Source organism: Pogonomyrmex barbatus, unplaced genomic scaffold (assembly GCF_055798465.1).
Source record: "Pogonomyrmex barbatus isolate J1 unplaced genomic scaffold, ASM5579846v1 scaffold29, whole genome shotgun sequence".
Taxonomy (NCBI): Eukaryota; Metazoa; Arthropoda; class Insecta; order Hymenoptera; family Formicidae; genus Pogonomyrmex; species Pogonomyrmex barbatus.
In genome coordinates, this window is record NW_028297126.1 from 167,024 (window position 1) to 185,701 (window position 18,678).

Here is an 18,678-nt window from a genome sequence, read left to right on the forward strand (position 1 = left end):
TTTAACAGAATTATGATAAAATCCTTCCTTTTTTCACAAAACAACTTCCATTCCTTTTTATTTCATTATTGACGTTTACAATGTAACAAAATTTTTTTGTTTAATTTAATTAAAAGTAATTTGTATAATGGTAGGTAAGAAATTATGTTCTTAGAGATTGAATCCTTGTTTAAATTGCGCTAACTCGGTATTTTTATTTGCTTAATCAATTTATAGGGAGTGATTGTTCTTATTTTATTATGTCGGTTCAAAATAGAGGATTTCTTTGCTATCTAAATTGTTCTTCCTTGAAATATTCACATTAGACATATAATTCAACGCAAGAGATCTTTATCGATACATGAAATTATATTATTTAAATCCACATCAAGTAATTATTGAAAAAAAAGTTATTTCGACTACAATTGCATTTGTATTTTCCCGAGTAGTATTAGTTTTTGCAGCGGTTCGATTCATTTCTTCGAGAAATAAAATATTCTACGCTTTGTATGTATCTTTTATAAGTAAGCATTATTGCACAGCAGAACAATTTTTATATATCATGTTGCAATCGAACATATTTAATTTTAAATAAAACACCAACGTGCATAATTTTATACAAAACTGTTAGCATCACAGCTTCAATGACCACATCCTCTTCCACTCGTTTCTCAATCTATACTTCCTTTTTTATGCACATTAAGAAAAAATTATATCACAGATATATAAAGAGAATATCTAATATTTATATAATTACTTAGCGATTTAATTATATGCCTTGAAGAAATGAATCGATGCGCAAGAATAATAGCTAAACGATGAAAATTATACTGGTAACTTTTAAGATGATATTCATTTCATCACATGAATATCAGCGTAATTTCTTTCGAAAAAGACCGCATTAAGAACATATACTGTCATAATTGAACTAGAATTAAATGGATAAAAGTAAGTAAAAGTAGTACTTTTGCATCTAAAATATTTGAATCATTTGCTTTTATATATATCCAAATATCCCTTGTTCCATCCTCTGGTAAAAAATATTGCAGTTTTTAATATTACAAAAAAGGAGATGTACCAGATTTAAATTTCGATTCGAGTCTGCGATTATAGTGAATGTATTGTCGTACTCGTTAGAGTACGTACGAGTAATTAAAGTTGACTTTTTCATTTATTCGATCTTTAATTCATTACCAATTTGCATGATTGCATTACCGTATTTTACCGTATTTTATCATTTGTAAGAATAAATGCACGATTTACAAGTGTATAATCGCGTTACATCGCGATCATTGTCACATTCTGGAAGGCAACAGAATCTTGTAACGATTAAATTTATTTGGTCGAATGCGATACATGTACCAATCAAACTTAAATTGCCACATAATCATTGTGTGATAGTTTCATTTCCGGAACGTACCTATTGTTGAGCAGAATAATCAGAAGCGGAAATGATATACGTACGTAAAATAACGTACATTCACATGAAATCAGCAGACGCGTGTGAAATGTTCTAAGTATTAGATTCGTTATTATTTTACGAGTGAATTTTTCTATCCTTTGAACACAGTTTAGTGTGGCGTACACAGCATCACTGACAATTTTACCAAAATAGAAGACGATGATGTGACTTTACATAACATGCTTGTATCAGATTGAAAAATCTACTTTGACTAAAAGTTAGAGAGATATGCAAAAATTTTGGTGAAATTGTCCTTGAGCTACGGTAATACATGATATACAGCTCTGGAGTAATTTGCTTCACATTAGTTTCTCATTATCCATCAAGTTAACGCAGATTCCAAGTCCAATAAGAGTTAAAAACATCCATCAGCGATTCGGCATGCCATTGGAAATGCAACGTAATGTACTGTTTTTTTCTCTTGTTCAAATTAAAAATTTCAACTTGAAATACTTGGCAAGTTGCAATTCATTTGTTTCGCATATATTAAACATGTATGCCAAGTATTAAATTATATAATTCAGACATAAACTATTGCTGTTTAATAACGTTTTGTTAATTAAATAAAATTAAAATAAAATTAATATTGATTGTAATTTGCAAAACTTCATATATACCTAATGTAATAACGAAAAGATAATTTAGTACGTCGTAATGTCATGTTTTGTAGATTGTTTAACGTACATACACCCTACTCGTACATATATCCTATTATAAAAAAACTGATAAATTTTAAATTCTTTATTATATCTTGATTCATTTGAGAAATTCTTCATTTGAGAAATTATTTTAATATCAAGCATTTCAGAAATTCTTATTTTGCACAATTGCGAATGACACATCGTGTCAAAAAGCCCCTAGCTATTCATCACTCCTAGAAAGAAATACACACGTATCTTGATTTTATTTCGATAATGCATGTTATAAAAAAAATATATAAAATAAAATCTTTTTAAAGTATCATGTTTGATGTTTGTGTATCGAAGCAGATCGTTCTTTGACACATAATGTTAAAAAGAAAAATGTGTAATTTAGATATTAATTTGATTCAATTCAAATATTTCGCAGGGAAACATGTTTAATTCTTTATGATACTCTTATTCCATTTTGAAATTTAGTTTGCAATATGTAGGGCAACATACAGCATTTTTCCAAAATTACATCTGCAAATTATATAAATATTCTTTTCACACACACACACACACATATTTGTATAATATACATATTTTATATATATATTATATATATATATATATATATATATATATATATATATATACATACATACATATTATATATAAAATGTATGTGTGTGTATGAATATAAATATATATATATATATATATATATATATATATATATATACATACATACATATTATATATAAAATGTATGTGTGTGTATGAATATAAATATATATATATATATATATATATATATATATTATATATATTATATATATATGGTGTGTGTGTGTATGTGTATATATCACAAACGCAACATAATTTACTATCTCAATGAAATAACAAATCGATAATGTAGTAGGTATGTTACATTCATTACGCAATTACATTTACAATTACAAATTTCCTATATTTTTTATTTTCCTAATTAGATAAATCATATTTCGTTTCATTTGCTACGATTATTCATTAAAGTATTTTGATCTCATTGAGAAAAAATAAGTGAATATTATACAATGTACGAGTTTGTACATGTATAAATAATTCTCGCGTCATAATTTACAAACAAGTAGGCTAAATGGCAATAATATAGTCAATCGTATTTTAAAAATTCTCACTATTACCATTCCCACAGACTTGTTTTCCTATGGTCAATATTCATCAAGTATCAAAAATAATACAGTTCATTCTCATTCAAAAAAGGAAATAGCAACAATTTTAAAGCGAATTCCCCTCTTGTTAATCTTGGCTTACACCTCAGAATATAAAATTAAATGACGCAGAATATGCTTCAAATTTGATCACCGTTGCATTTCCATTGATAGACCATTCAGAACAGATTTGCTACAATATGCCATTTGCTGTCAGGCGCAAAATTCTACACATTTATACCAATCAGTATGAATTAGTGACTTTTTTTATCTTTTCTTCTTTTCAAAAAATTCTTTGATCTATTGGACGCAGCAGGAATTTTTTTGTCCATTCTTAAGCTTCAGTCGAGACTTGGGACGATATTTTTCAAGAAAAGTTAACTGCTTTGCGTTTATCGCGCCTCGTCTTTTCCTGTAACAGAGAAAGAAAATTGTTACCATCACAATTTTCGTTTGATCGTGACACATTTTATTTTTTGAGAGATAACTTACTCTCTGATAAGGGCGACTGCATCTTCAAATTTGAGCCCGAGCTCAATAAGAGCTATCGCAACTAAGACCGGTGCTCTACCAAGACCCGCGACACAATGTACCGCTACACATGCGTCGGGTGATTCTCGGAATCGGTACTTTAGCAACTCGAACCATTCATCTACCACCTATGAAAATGAGGAGTAATAAAAGATGCAATGTTTATTCGTTTGAATTTTTTTGCTCTTTCACACAACAGTCTAAAGTCTAAAAATAAAATTGCGTGTACCTCGCTTGGGGGAAATGTACCATCATCGAATACCAAATCTATCACATTGATCCCTTCTGATTTGAGTTCCTCAACTTTGTACGTTGGTTCGCAAACTCTCACCACCTCCTTTACATTGTGCTTTTTCAGCTCCTAAATAAAAGAAACATAAGCACATTATAATGTAACTAGATCTACTCGGAGAGATACAAGTAAAAAGTAAAACTTGGCGATGTCTCGCAGACAATTCAATTCGTATACCAACTTGAATAAAAGTATGGATGGTTTGATCATTGGGCCGATCAGTAATGAGGAACTTCATGTTTTTGTATTCAATCTCGCTGGGCGCCGGTCTGATATCCTTCACCCTCATGTTGCTCATTTCCTTCTAACCGCAAAGATGTTTATATATCTATTCCGTCTTGTTGTTTTTAACTCTTAAAGATCTCACAACTTGTCTCTTAGAATCTCGTATGTGTGCCACACTGTACGAAGCGACAAAGGCTGGATTTGACAACTTAGCCCATTAAATGTCAGTCTTATAAAGTTGTTTCTCATTTAACTAATAGAATATCTTATTTTTTTACAGAGGACAGAACCATGGGTTTACATGTAGATTTTAGGAAGGGTCGTCAGGTGCGAATTTCGCCGAAAAAGTAAGGGCTACGTTACATTAGGCGGTGTTGATATGCGCTTTATTCTTCCCACTTGAGACTTTTTGACTATAATTCACGGAAGATTACCTGAAATTCATTCGGTACAATTATAGATAGGTAAATTTATACAGATTACAAATTTTTAGTTTTTGGATAAGATAAAACTTTCGCTGGTGAGAGGAGCGGAAGCAAGGGAATTGCTACGCTTACCTATTTGGCACCGAGTGCTCCTGTGACAGGTGCGCTCAGTATCTATGATGCTTGCATCTACTAAGGTAAATTAATAATTTCTATTAAATTCTTCTATGCCTTGTGTGATGACTAGTTGATGATTTTTCTGGCTTCCCCGATGATAATTCTCTATCCGAATAATCCTCCTTCTTCCTGCCTCCACAAGATGTTTCTAGCCTTTTTCTCGTTACTTTAACGATATCCAACAATTGTCAGGGAATATGGGCGTGTCTCTCTATTTGTGTTGAGCCTGGCAGTACTCTGCGCTATCCAACTGAAACTCCATGTATGTGAGGATGCACTCACCAGGAAACTGCAACACAGAATCGAAGCTGATATGAGCTACATGTTTCTCGATTACGTAATAATGATTTCAAAGTAATTATTTTCACCACACGCACTATCTTTATCGTACTTGCATACAACAACAATAGAGAAACAATAGAGAAACAATAGAGAACGTGTCTCTCGATGATGACGCGTTAGTAGCCAAATTGCGTGCGAATGATCAATTTTCGAGTGTGTCGTTCCTTATGCTGTTATTTATCGTCTGTTTTTCTTTTTTCCTTTCTTTCTTTTCATTTCAATAATGTCATAATACATGTAATAAGATATTTCTCAAAATAATAACATATTAATCATAATTCAAGTCTCGACAGAGATTGACAAAAAATCACTGGTTGCGAGTATAGACTGCGGAAGGAACGTTTCAAGATCATTTTTAAATAAAAGATGCTAATGTTATAGACAACATTTTATAGGTCGCAGTTTCTGGTCGTTCCATGCCAAGCTTGCGTGTCGCATTCGACACGCGCAAGCGTTGACCTCTCGATCTTTCGCCGAGATCGATTTGCGAAAGCTCTTTTGCGTAACGTTGTCATACGCGATGTACGAGCGCCACTGATTGACAAGAAAGAGTATGACCGAGCGACACATCCAGGGATATGCACCAGAATAACCGAAATTGGCAGATGACGAGAAGTGCGGACTATACGCTCAGTAGAGCGCCGTCAAGGTTAAAACTATCGACTGTATTCCATTTCTTTAACGTGATGTCATTGAATATCTATATATATATATATATATATATATATATATATATATATATATATATATATATATATTCAATTTTTTTTAATTTTAAATTGAAAACTTCCGGATATATGTGTTTTATATATATAAAACACACATACACATCCGGAAGTTTTCAATTTAAGAAACTGCGGCGAAAGAACAATGACAAAATAAGTAACGTAAGGATCACAACAAAGTACCTATTGACGACTAATATGCAAGGTCGCGCATTCATTTTACGAAGATATAAAAATGCATAGAAATATTGTGATAGAGAGAATTTATCCGGTTAAATTTACGGTGGAAGATTGTCGCTTACTTTTACAAATAGCACACAATTGTCATCGCATTGTATGTATACACAGTGTCGCCGCGATGGCGATGTATGCGCTAAGAAAACAGACCGATCAGTTGGCTTGCACGTAGGATGTTCAATTATTGTAATCAATGGAGTCAAATATCTTGAAAATTAACTTGATTTATCTAATATATGTGTGCGCGCGCGCGCGCGCGTGTCTTTTTTGATATTTTACGGCGAAAAAGAAAAAGAGTCGAAAATAATCAAAATAAAAATAAAATTTTGGAATTTTACATTTCCGAGTCTCTCTCTGCAACATTTCTGTACAACGTTATTCTACATTTGACAAGATTGCAAATGCAAGATCGCTATAATGTCGTAGAAGGAGTCTGTCTGTTTTGCGTTTTAAGAAAATCGACAAAATCGGATGTTTGTTCGTAGTCGTCATCAGAATCGCCAGAGATTTCTGTCGCAAGATCGACGACGCATTGGTTCTCGCGATAGTAAACAAAATTCTATTTGCGTGTAGTTGCGTCGTGTAGCGAACGCTGTCGGGCGGCAGGCCGCAAACCGAAGCGACGTGCGAGGAACAAGGCGACAAAAATTGTTCGCGCTTCACTCACGCTTCTATCGATAGAACATATAATGGAAATTTCCGCGGGAGAAAATAAATACGTCGAGTATTTATACGTTGAATATTTTTATCCTTTAATATTATCTAGTTGAACGTCAAAGAGGTGCGATATACTCGTAGATGATACATACGATCCTATCCAGTACATACGTATATGGTATATGGTATATGATGTACGATATACGACAGCATACGACGGCATACGTATTCCGTACGTGAGACGAGACAAGAGAAATCGCGCGGGTCAAGAGTCAGGCCAGATATATCTGGCTGAGAGAGGTATAAGAAGATATAAGAAATTATCTGTGACCCTATTAAATGTGTCTCTATCGACTCAAAATTTTGACATTTTTCCTAATCTCTATTGAATAAGTGTCTTAAGAGCGAGACAATTTTATGACATTGTAACGTAGTTCCAAACTAATAATTATAATTAAAATACATCAATCGACGTGGATAAAACACGTGTCGATGACAATGGCAAAGACACATGTGCGAAATATGTATCAATAGCGAATAATTAATTAATAACACCTCGAGAGAACATAGTGCGATATTGCATAATTGTCGTCAATGATATTGACGAATTACGACAAGCACGTCATTTCCGTTTGTCGCGCGAGGAAAACGAAGAGAATTATAAATTATAAAATCTCGAATGAAACACGAATAAAATATAAGGCTGATTGTAACGAATATCGAGAACGCGAAAAAAAGGATATACTCGCGAAAATATATTCACGCGATGTGGTACAACGTCGAATGCTGCATCATTGTTACTTAGAGCGGTATCCCTCGCGATGATTCGCTTTGATACTTGTTAAATATCCGTCGACAAACTGCTGTATCGCGCAAAGCCGCTATTATCATTGGCGCAGTCGCGCCAAATTCAATTTATTTCGAAAGATAATGAAAACTAAGCGATTCTCCGAGGTGCGTAAATCTTTATTCTATAAATTAACGTATCGTCTATGTCGCGTTTATCGTGCGATACTCACGAAACTTGAAATACCGATAACTGAAGCTTGGCTGTTTCTTCGAAAGAAAATTTCGCGTCAATTAGAAATAAGTTTTCCTGACCGCTGAACTAACAAAATTCTTTCGCTACCGAGAAAACTGCGTATCTCCTGCGCGCGTGAAAGAGCGAAAAGACAGATTTCCGCAATTTATTTGAAACCTACGTAGCGGAAAAAAAAACAACAGAAAAGATGGAAAACAAAATAATTAAATATTGAATTTTCGGGCAAAAAATCAGGTAAATAAGAATTCCGTTTGTACAAAAGTACAAACCGTCAGTAACGCAATAATATTTCAACTTGCGAAGCATTTCGTCCAACAACTTTACCTTGTAGTCATTTGATAAGAAGTCTGCAAGTCCGAGGTCACGAGAAAGCAGTTTAAGATAATTAAGGTCTAAGCGTAAACAATGTCGCACCTATTGTCACGCGGTCAGAATTGATAGCAACGTGACGAAATCGCATCACCATCAAAAGTCACATCTTAAAATCACGCACATGTGCACTCTTTCGCGACTCAACTAAAGTTTACGATTCATATTCTTCCGTATCATCCATTTCGTGAAAAATATAGAAGGTATTTTTTTTCCAACGAGTTCCAAATTTCGTCCTCGCAAGGTTTATCCACGACGCGCGTTAATTATCAATCTGGATACTTGGCTTTTGAATTCGTTGACATGCGATTGATTCCGCGTTCGAATCGAAAAATTTACATCATCCAGAATTTGTGAGATCCACTCAACGCGACACTCGTGACACGCGCGCTTGGGATTTCGTCAGGAGCTCGGTGAACCGTGGGATACGAGTAGCGGCAAGAGAAAGGAAGAGAACGAAAGGAGCGAAGGGAGCGAAGGGGGCAAGAGGGCAAGGGGGCAAAGAGGCAAAGGGGCGAACCGTGAGGCCCAGCGAGCACGCGGCTGATAACGTGCGACGTGCGACGCGCGATGTACGCTCGTTGTGGCAGTTGCGTCGAATCTGGGCTGGCCACAACGTGCCGATTAAAATAGCACAGCGAGACAGCCCTTCCCTCCGTCCCAAGCGGAGCACTCGTCGCATCCGCGCGTTCCCTTCCACCTGCAGCATCGCCAGCGATTCTCGTATTCTCGCACTCTCTCGCGCGTCTTCGCGACGCGATAACGTTCCACTTTTTGCAACGTACTCGTACAATGAAAAGTCGGTTCGCATAAATATCGCGTTCAAGATTGCGTAAATATCGCGGTCTTTCTCTCGTTTGCATCTTTGCAACGATACTATCTCGTCTGTGAGTTCGCACGACTCAACACGGTCATGAAATCTGGCGCGATTACGTTTGCACACGCGCACGATCCGACTTCCAAGGCCTCGCCGCGGCAGCGGCGGCGCTTAAGTTGGCGCCGCCTGATGAACCGACTTGGATACCGATCGTTGATCGCGTGTCAAATGGCACGTAAGCGTATCAGATTTTTAAACCGGTAATTTACAAAGAGAAATAAAATATCGCGAATCGCGTCGATTGATCGATATGATTCCTGTAATCGCGCCGTGGGTCAGTTAATCAGCTGATGAAAGCACAAAGATAATGGTCGCAATGCGAGTAAGCGCGTGCCAAAAGCAAGCGAATCGAGAAGTATGTTTGCGCGAGTTGGTTGCGCGTTATTGCATAGGATTGCACAAGGTTGCATGAAATCTTTTGTCCGATTTGCGATCGAGTTTTCTCAGCGGTCATCTCTTCAACATTTGCGTGGTGCGCGATCGTGGCCACACGCCACTCCACGTCACGCCACGCCACGCCACGCCACGCCACGCCACGCCACGCCACGCCACGCCACGCCACGCCACGCCACGCCACGCCAAGCCAAGCCAAGCCAAGCCAAGCCAAGCCAAGCCAAGCCACGCCACGCCACGCCACGCCACGCCATGCCACGCCACACAGGCCTGGAAATACCGCTGCCGATTGGTAAGCGCGTGCCTAGTAGACTTTCACGGTCATTCTCGCTACGCGATCAAGAGAAAACAAGATCGCTTCTATGACGTCAAAACTCGTCGAGCCGGATAAATTACTAGATCGTTTCATATGTTTCATCCTATATATGTATACACGCTGCTGTGTTAGACACGCGTGCGACTTGTCCACTTGGATGCAACTCGATGCGATCCGTTTCAAAGAATCGTGGATCAATCGGAGTACGAGGAAGCGGCGCGTCCATCGGAATTCGACGAGTTCTCTCGACACGCGTTAGCGACACTGTCAATGTCACGTTTGATCTACATATACACAGCGAGATAATGTTCCGGTACCGCTCGAAACCATGCATCCTTCGAGCACGAAACTCTCTCTCTCTCTCTCTCTCTCTCTCTCTCTCTCTCTCTCTCTCTCTCTCTCTCTCTCTCTCTCCCTCTCCCTCTCTCTCTCTCTCTCTCTCTCTCTGTTCTCTAAGAAACACGACAAAAATGATTAAATGCACGATAATTCGTTCTCAACGTTAAGAAAGATGATCGTCACGATGCGTTGCTCTTATATAAATCGTAAAGCTTCAAACTTAAAACTTTTGAAATAACAATCTTCCACTTTGACAACCGTGGAATAAATGCGCGATCGAAAAAAATATTTTACGAATAAAGCGATGACGTCACTAGAAATCAATACAACGGCAGCCAGCGGCGGCGGCGGCGGCGGCGCCGGGCGGGAACGACGATGGCGATGGCGGTGGCGGTGGCGGTGGCGGTGGCGGTGGTGACGGGTACAGCCTGGAGGAGACGTTATGACGTTGGCTTGTGATGTCACTCGCGTCACTAGTGTAGGTAAGAGACGCAAGTACATGCACGAATCTAACGAACAGAGAACAATCATTACGCACGCCCCAGACTGAAAATGGAATATGCGGATGCGCGAACTAAAGAGCTACACATACGCCTTACTATGAGATATAATAAAATTATAGGAAGAATATATCGTGCATATTATACCGGAGCACTCGCTACATATACATCTCTATATGTATGGGCTGTACATTATACCACCCTCCGCCTCGCTTCTGTTTGCTATTTCTTCTCATTCTCGATGTTTCCGTCATCGTTAACTTTTCCAGACGACAATTCGAAGCGCTAGGGTTGAATGAGCCATAGGGCGACGAACCGCGCGAATATTAGGCAACGTTCATAACGGTATTATCATTGGTACGATTACGATATATATGATTTTCGTTTATCGAATTAGTCAATCTTTTCCAATAGTATCTGTTCAAAGGGATACAAGGTAAAATAAGACAAGATCAAGTATCTTTTAACCAAGTATCTTTGTACCGCTCGGAAAATAATAGTTATATTAGTCGAAATGACTATATGAATTCGCGTAACTGAAAAATATGAAGATAAATGTGAAAGATTTATATAGAAATAAATCAAAATTTATACATTTTTAAAAATATATTCTCAATTTCATCAGCCTTCTTGGTATAGTATTTGTGAGATAGTTGGTGATATCTGGTTTAAACAGACTGTGATTTTACTCGTCGCGAAAGGCGTGCGAGTAATGAAAGCGGTCGCGGCACGAGCAGTCTCAAGTGTACGTGTTAAAATCGATATTTCAAGTAGGTCAGTAGGTTACCAGGCAAAGGATGATAAGAAACCATCCTAAGAATCATCATAATGATACCATACTCGTCTACCTCATGGTAGACGAGTAATATGTGACTAGTAAGTCGAAAGTACTTTCCGATTTATACGCAACATATATATATATACACACGCATAAAAGTTTTACGACACACTTTCAAGTGAAACACTTTTTAGCTTTTGTAGTTTTGTAGTTTTCACTGTTAAAATGGAAAAGATTAAGCGAATTTTTACACATGCGGCAAACCGTACATAAAGTCAGAATTCAGTAACACGATATGAAAGTAGGGCTCGAGAGGTGGAAGGAATGAGAAAACCTCTCTCTCTTTACACGTCCAGCGACGGACAGCGACGGACAGCGACGGACAGCGACGGACAGCGACGAACAGATTCGTGTGGCTCCCTTCAAAATTCCAGCTGGCCCTATTGGCAGTGACACGGCCCGGTAGATATTAGCGATCGTTACCCAAGGTCAGTGACTTCGGTCGTCCACCCTAGCGTCTCGTCTGGCGTCTCGAATATCTTGTTTTTTTTTTTCCTCCATCGAGCGACGCTCCTACGGCTATATAGCGAAGATATAACATTCGTCGTCCTTTGGAAACCGGCTCGGGACGAGTTATTCGATCCGCTTAAAAACTCTCCGACATCCCCCTCGCGGGATACTATTTTTAAGCGAACGACCGACAGACGTCATTCGCTCGACGCAGCTTCGTCTGCCATACGTTCACGTTGGAAATTATCCCCGAGTTTTGCATTTTTATCCCGCGTTACGGTTAGGAAAGTACGATTTTAAAAACAAACGCAAACACGTAAGCAAAGCTTACGAAGCTTACGAGATAATGAAACTTTGTTTTCCTCGCGTAAGTTAATTACGATTGATCATGCGTTTGCAGCGTGTCCTAGACGGCAAACGAATACTAGAAAAGCATGCGAGCGTGATTCAACGTTTGAACGAATGCGAGCAACGAATGCTTAGAAACATACGTTAATGACTCATGTATTCACACATTTCGAAACATATGTATACCGAAGATTGGTACGTCCAAGAGTCTACGCCTTACAACGATCCATCATTGTAATCGCTAATAAATTATTGTAATTGGTCATTGTCCAAATTTGCCCGAATTTACCTTACGTTCGCGACGTTAATCTTTTGCGAAAATGCGATTTAGAAAGCAGCAAAGTCAAGTCTGCACGCGGTCGATCGCCCGGCACCTTACGCACATAATAAAAGATACGCGACGAGGGTGGTCTATTTTCGACGGCGACGTTCTTTGTTTTGCTCCGCGAGTGTGTTTTGTCTCGGATTGCGACGAGAGGTAAGAGAGAGCGAGGTAAGAGCGAGATAAGAGGGGTCATATGCGCCTCTCGGTGCGTGCCTAGGACAATATAATCCGAGCTAAATAAGAAGCTCTCCTTATCTATGTTCGTTTGCGGTCCAAGAAAACATAATGTTTCACATCAAATTGATTTCAACGGCATAGGTGGGCAGCTTGTCTATACGTATCGGTAACACGACGGTTACACTCGATTCAACGCGATTGCCCAAATCGCGAATCTTTCGACGAATTCTATAAAATGTAATTTTGTATTGTCTATCCTTGAAAGATCCTATCCTGCGAGACTCGAATTGGACACATGTAATCTGGAGAACGCGAGATATAAGTTCTTGAGGAGGAGGAATGTTTCACGAGCAAACCAACGTTCATCAAAGCGGATTAACGCTCCTGTGCTCCTCTGCCACGTTAGAGCAATCGACTATCGGTCCGCACGTTCTTTGAAGATAAAATGTGTGACTCTTGGAATACCTCGGCAATTAAGGGCACATAACATTCCTGATAAACGGTGCGAACCAATTCTTCTTTCTTTTTTCCAACTGAAACAACTCCTGGAAGATGCTTTTTTAATAAATACAAGAAAGCGACATATGGATCGATTTATTAAACTCGAGAGAAACGAAATTAAAGTTTTTTTTCATGATAATTTATTAGTTTCGAACAATAATAGTTGAAACGGTTGAAACGCAGCGCATTGAAAGGAATGAAGAAGACTCGGAACAGTCCGTTGGCCCTTTTCTCCGTTTCTCTCTTTCGTAGCACGCAGCGTTCGATAGCGTGCTACGAGGCCCTCCGCGCCCGCCCCCCTCGTCCGACTGTGATTCGTCCTTTGCCTCGAGCTACTCGAGTGTATCGCTCGCTCGCACACAACCGGTCTAGTCAAGATAGTAATTCTATCCAACACGTGGCGACGAGATGGGAAGAGAAAGAGGGAGGCGTCTCGGAGCGATCTTGCGAGAAGCGCTTTGGTCACGGCTGTTGGAGGGTAGTCGGAGGTCTCTGAAAAGGTGACACCGACGGAAAAGAGCTAACGCTACTAACGTCCGCTCCTTCGTCGTCGTCACGTTACGTCGAGTGTCGTTTGACTGCGCGCGTGCTCCTAGTATCCGATTCGTTTGGACGAAACAAAACCCTATTGAACCTTCCGACTTACATTCCGAGCTAACCGTGAAAAATTCTTACTCGCGTTGCCGTTTAATCGAAAGATTAACAATTTCCTTTCCGAAAGCGACTTTCGTATCTGAGTATATCATTGCGTTTTCTGACGACTCTCTAGATAGATACTTTTTTTTTTTACATATAATGCGCAATTAGCTTTTACAAATAATAATAAAACGTATGGAATATATATGATGGGGGGGAAAAAAAGCGCTCACAGACGACAAGCGCGAATGAGACGAAGATATTATATAGAGATAATTACATTAGACGATATCCTCGCAATTATGTCACGTGCAATATGCCACTCCTGCCACTCCTAGCACTTCCTGGCTAGAGTCTAGAGTATTCACCATTATACAACGTAATGCAATTTATATAACAGGAAACGAAATACTAGATCCGACTTTACAAATTGTAAACGTCATCGCTGCTGTCATTCTTTTTTCTCAATTTTTAACGTGCATAAATTCTGCTCGCGCTTTCGAGAATATGTTCTTAATATCTTAATGGAAGGTAATAAGCATTACGCTAGTAAGCAATTGTTTTATTTGACGCGAAAAGTTGCGATCATCAGCGTTATCGTGTCTGTTCGTGACGGAATATAATTACGAAGAAGATACAGCTAAGATTCGATTAAGACGCGAACGTGTATGTTGCGGATATGCGTATGATATAATTTTAATTATACTCACATATAAACATTCTCGTCCTCGAATTAATGGACAAGAGTGCAGTTAACTGCGGCGTACACATACGCATTGAGGTACTCGAATACTAAATATAAAATAATTTAGATTTATGTGTCAATATCGATCACTCACACACACATATATCGACCGAGGAACAACAATAGGTATTGAGAAACGAAAAACGAACATTTAGAAAACAGTCGTCGAACAATTGATGCGACTGATCGATCGCCTGCTTTGTTTTCAGAGTTCACGTTCGAGGGATGTGAATTTATCTCGATCGAATCAAAATACAGACGCGATCGAGACTTTGCTGAAAAGTATTATCTCAAAGTGGAAATGATTTTCAATAGAATCGTTCGATATCTAGATCAATTGAACCGTTTGTCCAACCGTTTGACGTAAGCGATTTACGATGACGATCGACTTTACGAGTTACGATAGAATTTAATATGTACTACACACAGTTGAAATGCGATAGCGTGTAATTCGACGAGCCACGCAAATTAGACGCGCACGTGGTCACGTAAGACGAGATCATTGAGAGATAACGAGTCTTATTCGGAAAAGACGATTCGCTGAATCTACAACAGCGATACAATATTCTGGACGACAGAGAGTGATGTATAATTATACGATCTATCGTACAAATATATCGCAATTATCCGCGTTAACGTTTCGATCTTTCTAAAACCTGGCTTCAGTCTGTTCAGATATATAGACGAAAAAATCTACATCGCTGACAGTCACAAGCTCATATCAACGTTATTTAGAGAAGTCTTTTCACGATGCATTAAGTATCATCAAATATGCATTTTAATGATATTTGAGAAATACAAGTTGAGAGAAGCGGCAGAAACAATATTGTCATAAAGTTATCTTTTCAGAGTACATTTAAACACACAGAATGATAAAACAGATTAAAATAGATGTGTATAATGTGCTAAGATACATAAACAATTGGTGAATTACAAATTTCCATATAAAGTACAATATAAATGATTGCTCGTGATATAAATGCCGTCTCTACAAATACGACAAGTGTGAGAGAAAAAATAAATTTTAAATTTCAAAAATAAAAAAGCTAGATCTGTCAAATATATGTGTGTGTGTGTGTGTGTGTGCGCGCGCGCGCGCGCGCGCGTGTGTGTGTGTGTGTGTGTGTGTGTAAAATCTCGAGATAAAACGTGGACTAATTGGTAAAGATGGAAGGAGAGAGAGAGAGTTATATAGTTTTAGTATAGTTTTCTTTTTAACTGTCGATAAATGCGTGCACAGTAATAACGAACAAAATTAATTAATAATTCATTTCGTCCTTGTTAAATGTGAGTAGAACGTTCGTCTACTATAATCCCTTCGATTGACGACGCGATCGACGCTGCTTGCCTGTGCCGATAAGATGTCGCGATAGTGACTGCGATCTGCATCTATCGGGCCGATCGACGCGAAACTTAGGAATAAAACATGGCTGAAATTCACGAACGATAATCGGCCGCCCGTTCACTTGGTCACCATGACGGCGGCAGCATGCACGCGCGTGCTCGTTGTTGTTTCACTGCAGACGCCTCTCGCGCTCTGGATAGTTCGGTTCAGGATGGAATGAAACGCGTCGCGTCACGCCACGCCACGCCACGCCAGGCCACGCCACGCCACGCTACACTACGCCACGCCACGCCACGCCACGCCACGCCACGCCACGCCATGCCACGCCATGCCAAGCCATGCCAAGCCATGCCATGCCATGCCATGCCAAGCCACGCCAAGCTATGCCAAGTTACACCAGGCTAGGCTATGCCATGCCACACCACGCTACGCCATGTCGTGTCGTTTCATCGAATGACGTCAACTCGTTTTTCTAAGAAATCCAGTAGATACGAGAATAATCCAGCGAAAAAGTAGATAAAGTTCATAAAAAAATAAGATGCGTTCCAAGAGTAATGCATGAATCATTAATTTTTTAAACTCGAGTAATGATAAATCGAACAAGCGAATATGCCAAGAATATGCCATATACAGCCAATCGAGATTTTATCAAATTGGAATAAAGCTAAAAAGAAAACGAACGTATCGATAGATACTTGTTAAGGTTCTGATAAGCACTGGCTCTTCAGAATACGATAAGTTTACATTTCCAAATTCTTTCCGATACTCCAAAATTATTTATCTATACACGTTGTCACTTCTCACTTTGCTTTCGTATCCCATTTACAAGCATAAAAATATAAAAGTAACCGATCTTCTACAGTATGCTCCAAAATTATAAGGGTTGATTTGAGAGAGTTGCGAATGTCCAACATGTAGTCAACGTTTCCTCTCGAGATAGGTCGTGATTAAGAACAAACGCGGTTGCGAAATATCCGCCAACATTGTTATACGATGAGTCATGGCCGAGAAATATAATCGGACGGATTAACTTTGCTTCGGACGGTATGAAGAAAAATTAAAACGAACAATCGTGCTCGCGAACGAGCGCTTTCATTGACGTCAGTGGCGGCATCGCTATACCGAAAGCGTGAGCAACAATGTGGCGTGCTCGATTGTAAACTTTGCTGTTGCGCCATGCGTTTTGACATGGTTCTCCTTCCAAATATAAATTTTATCATACTTGTGCATCCGGTACACGGCAAATGCAAACGCGAAGAACTAATACAATTGCGGTTGAGCAGGATGATTCGGGTCGAGTTGGAAGCACGTACTATATTCGCGTGATCGCAATCCAAAATATCAGCTTCATCACTCGAAAAAGCGAATTTGTACCAGCGAATATGTACTAACGAGCCAGGTATCAAAGCGCAATTATTTCGAGTGTACGAAACGCTTTGAAACGCTCGTGAGAACCGCATGCTCCTTTTCTGCATGCGGGCGGCTCGCTTGCGACGAGAATTTTCTCTCATTTGCGCGAAACTGAAAAAGATGTCTCCTTCCCCCGGGAGACGATCAAAGGAGCTGTAGGGACATTCGCGTCGCGTAAGAAAATGCCGAGAACGATGATAATGACGGTGGTATAGCGATGGAGATGCTAGAGTTCGTCGGCCGCCCCACGTCATGCCGCGCCATGTCACGCCACGCCACGCCATGCCATGCCATGCCATGCCATGCCATGCCATGCCATGCCATGCCATGCCATGCCACGCCACGCCACGCCACGCCACGCTACGCCACGCCACACCATGTCTATGAAACGCACGTACATGCGCGCGTAAGGCAATGAACGGGCGAACGAACGAATAAACGAACGAACGAACGAACGAACGAACGAACGAGCGAGCATGTATGTTCTCAACTCTTACAAGCCACATAGATCTACAAACGCGATGCTTTTAATCCGCACGCACGCACACATACACACACACAAACACACACGGTCGTTCATCGTCGTTACATCGGTTTCGTGTGGCCTTCGCGATGCGATGCGATACGACGCGACGAGTCTTCGCGACACTCACCTGAATCGCCATACACATTGAATATGGAAGCTACGGTAGGGCGTTCGTTAGCGAAAACGCGACTCCGTAGGCAACAGGAAACACGCCAAATACTCGCCAACTTGCACACGTCCACACGCTAGAAAAGCCCGTGAACAACTGACTACTAAGAATAGACGGAAGAGCTAATGGAGAGAGAGAGAGAGAGAGAGAGAGAGAGAGAGAGAGAGAAAGAGAAAGACGTTTAGGAGATGGCGGAAATGGCGGAAATGACGAGCGTGCTCCATGTTCGACAGTTTACTCACGATTGGACGATCCGCTTGACAATTAAAAGCGCGCGAAATTTGAATGACGTCTGCGATATGAATAAAAAAATTCCATTATTGATTGTGCAAATATATCGATCGATCGAGAGAGAGAGAGAGAGAGAGAGAGAGAGAAAACTTTATAAAGTTAATATAAAAAATTTATACAAATGTTATTAAATAACGCATATTATCTTAGAAATGTAAAATTAATCACAAATATGTTAATTATGGGATCGTGCTG

General features: G+C 39.4%; 1 protein-coding gene across 2 annotated transcripts; it reads right to left on the reverse strand.

The window, feature by feature from the left end:
* Window positions 1–28: 28 nt before the first annotated feature.
* Window positions 29–18,312, reverse strand: LOC105424389 (PRL-1 phosphatase). 2 transcript variants are annotated; one of them, XM_089078733.1, is made up of 6 exons: window positions 18,151–18,312; window positions 4,881–5,214; window positions 4,280–4,757; window positions 4,036–4,167; window positions 3,768–3,934; window positions 29–3,687 (listed from the first exon to the last, which is right to left on the reverse strand). In XM_089078733.1, the coding sequence occupies exons 3-6, from the start codon at window positions 4,394–4,396 to the stop codon at window positions 3,576–3,578; spliced, it is 528 nt and encodes a 175-aa protein (XP_088934859.1). In that variant the 5' UTR covers window positions 4,397–4,757; window positions 4,881–5,214; window positions 18,151–18,312; the 3' UTR covers window positions 29–3,575. The 2 variants fall into 2 exon arrangements, with proteins under 2 accessions (XP_088934859.1, XP_011632890.1); XM_011634588.3 differs by lacking the exon at window positions 18,151–18,312 and adding an exon at window positions 8,253–9,169.
* Window positions 18,313–18,678: the final 366 nt, after the last annotated feature.

What these genes read in the sequence shown, in the direction of transcription:
- LOC105424389 (XM_089078733.1), bottom strand. Translation starts at nt 4,396, where the DNA reads ATGAGCAACATGAGGGTGAAGGATATCAGACCGGCGCCCAGCGAGATT. An exon ending in GTACATTTCCCCCAAGCGAG is followed by an intron (nt 3,935 to 4,035) that starts GTACACGCAATT and finishes TCATTTTCATAG; the next exon opens with GTGGTAGATGAATGGTTCGA. An exon ending in GCAGTCGCCCTTATCAGAGA is followed by an intron (nt 3,688 to 3,767) that starts GTAAGTTATCTC and finishes TCTCTGTTACAG; the next exon opens with GAAAAGACGAGGCGCGATAA.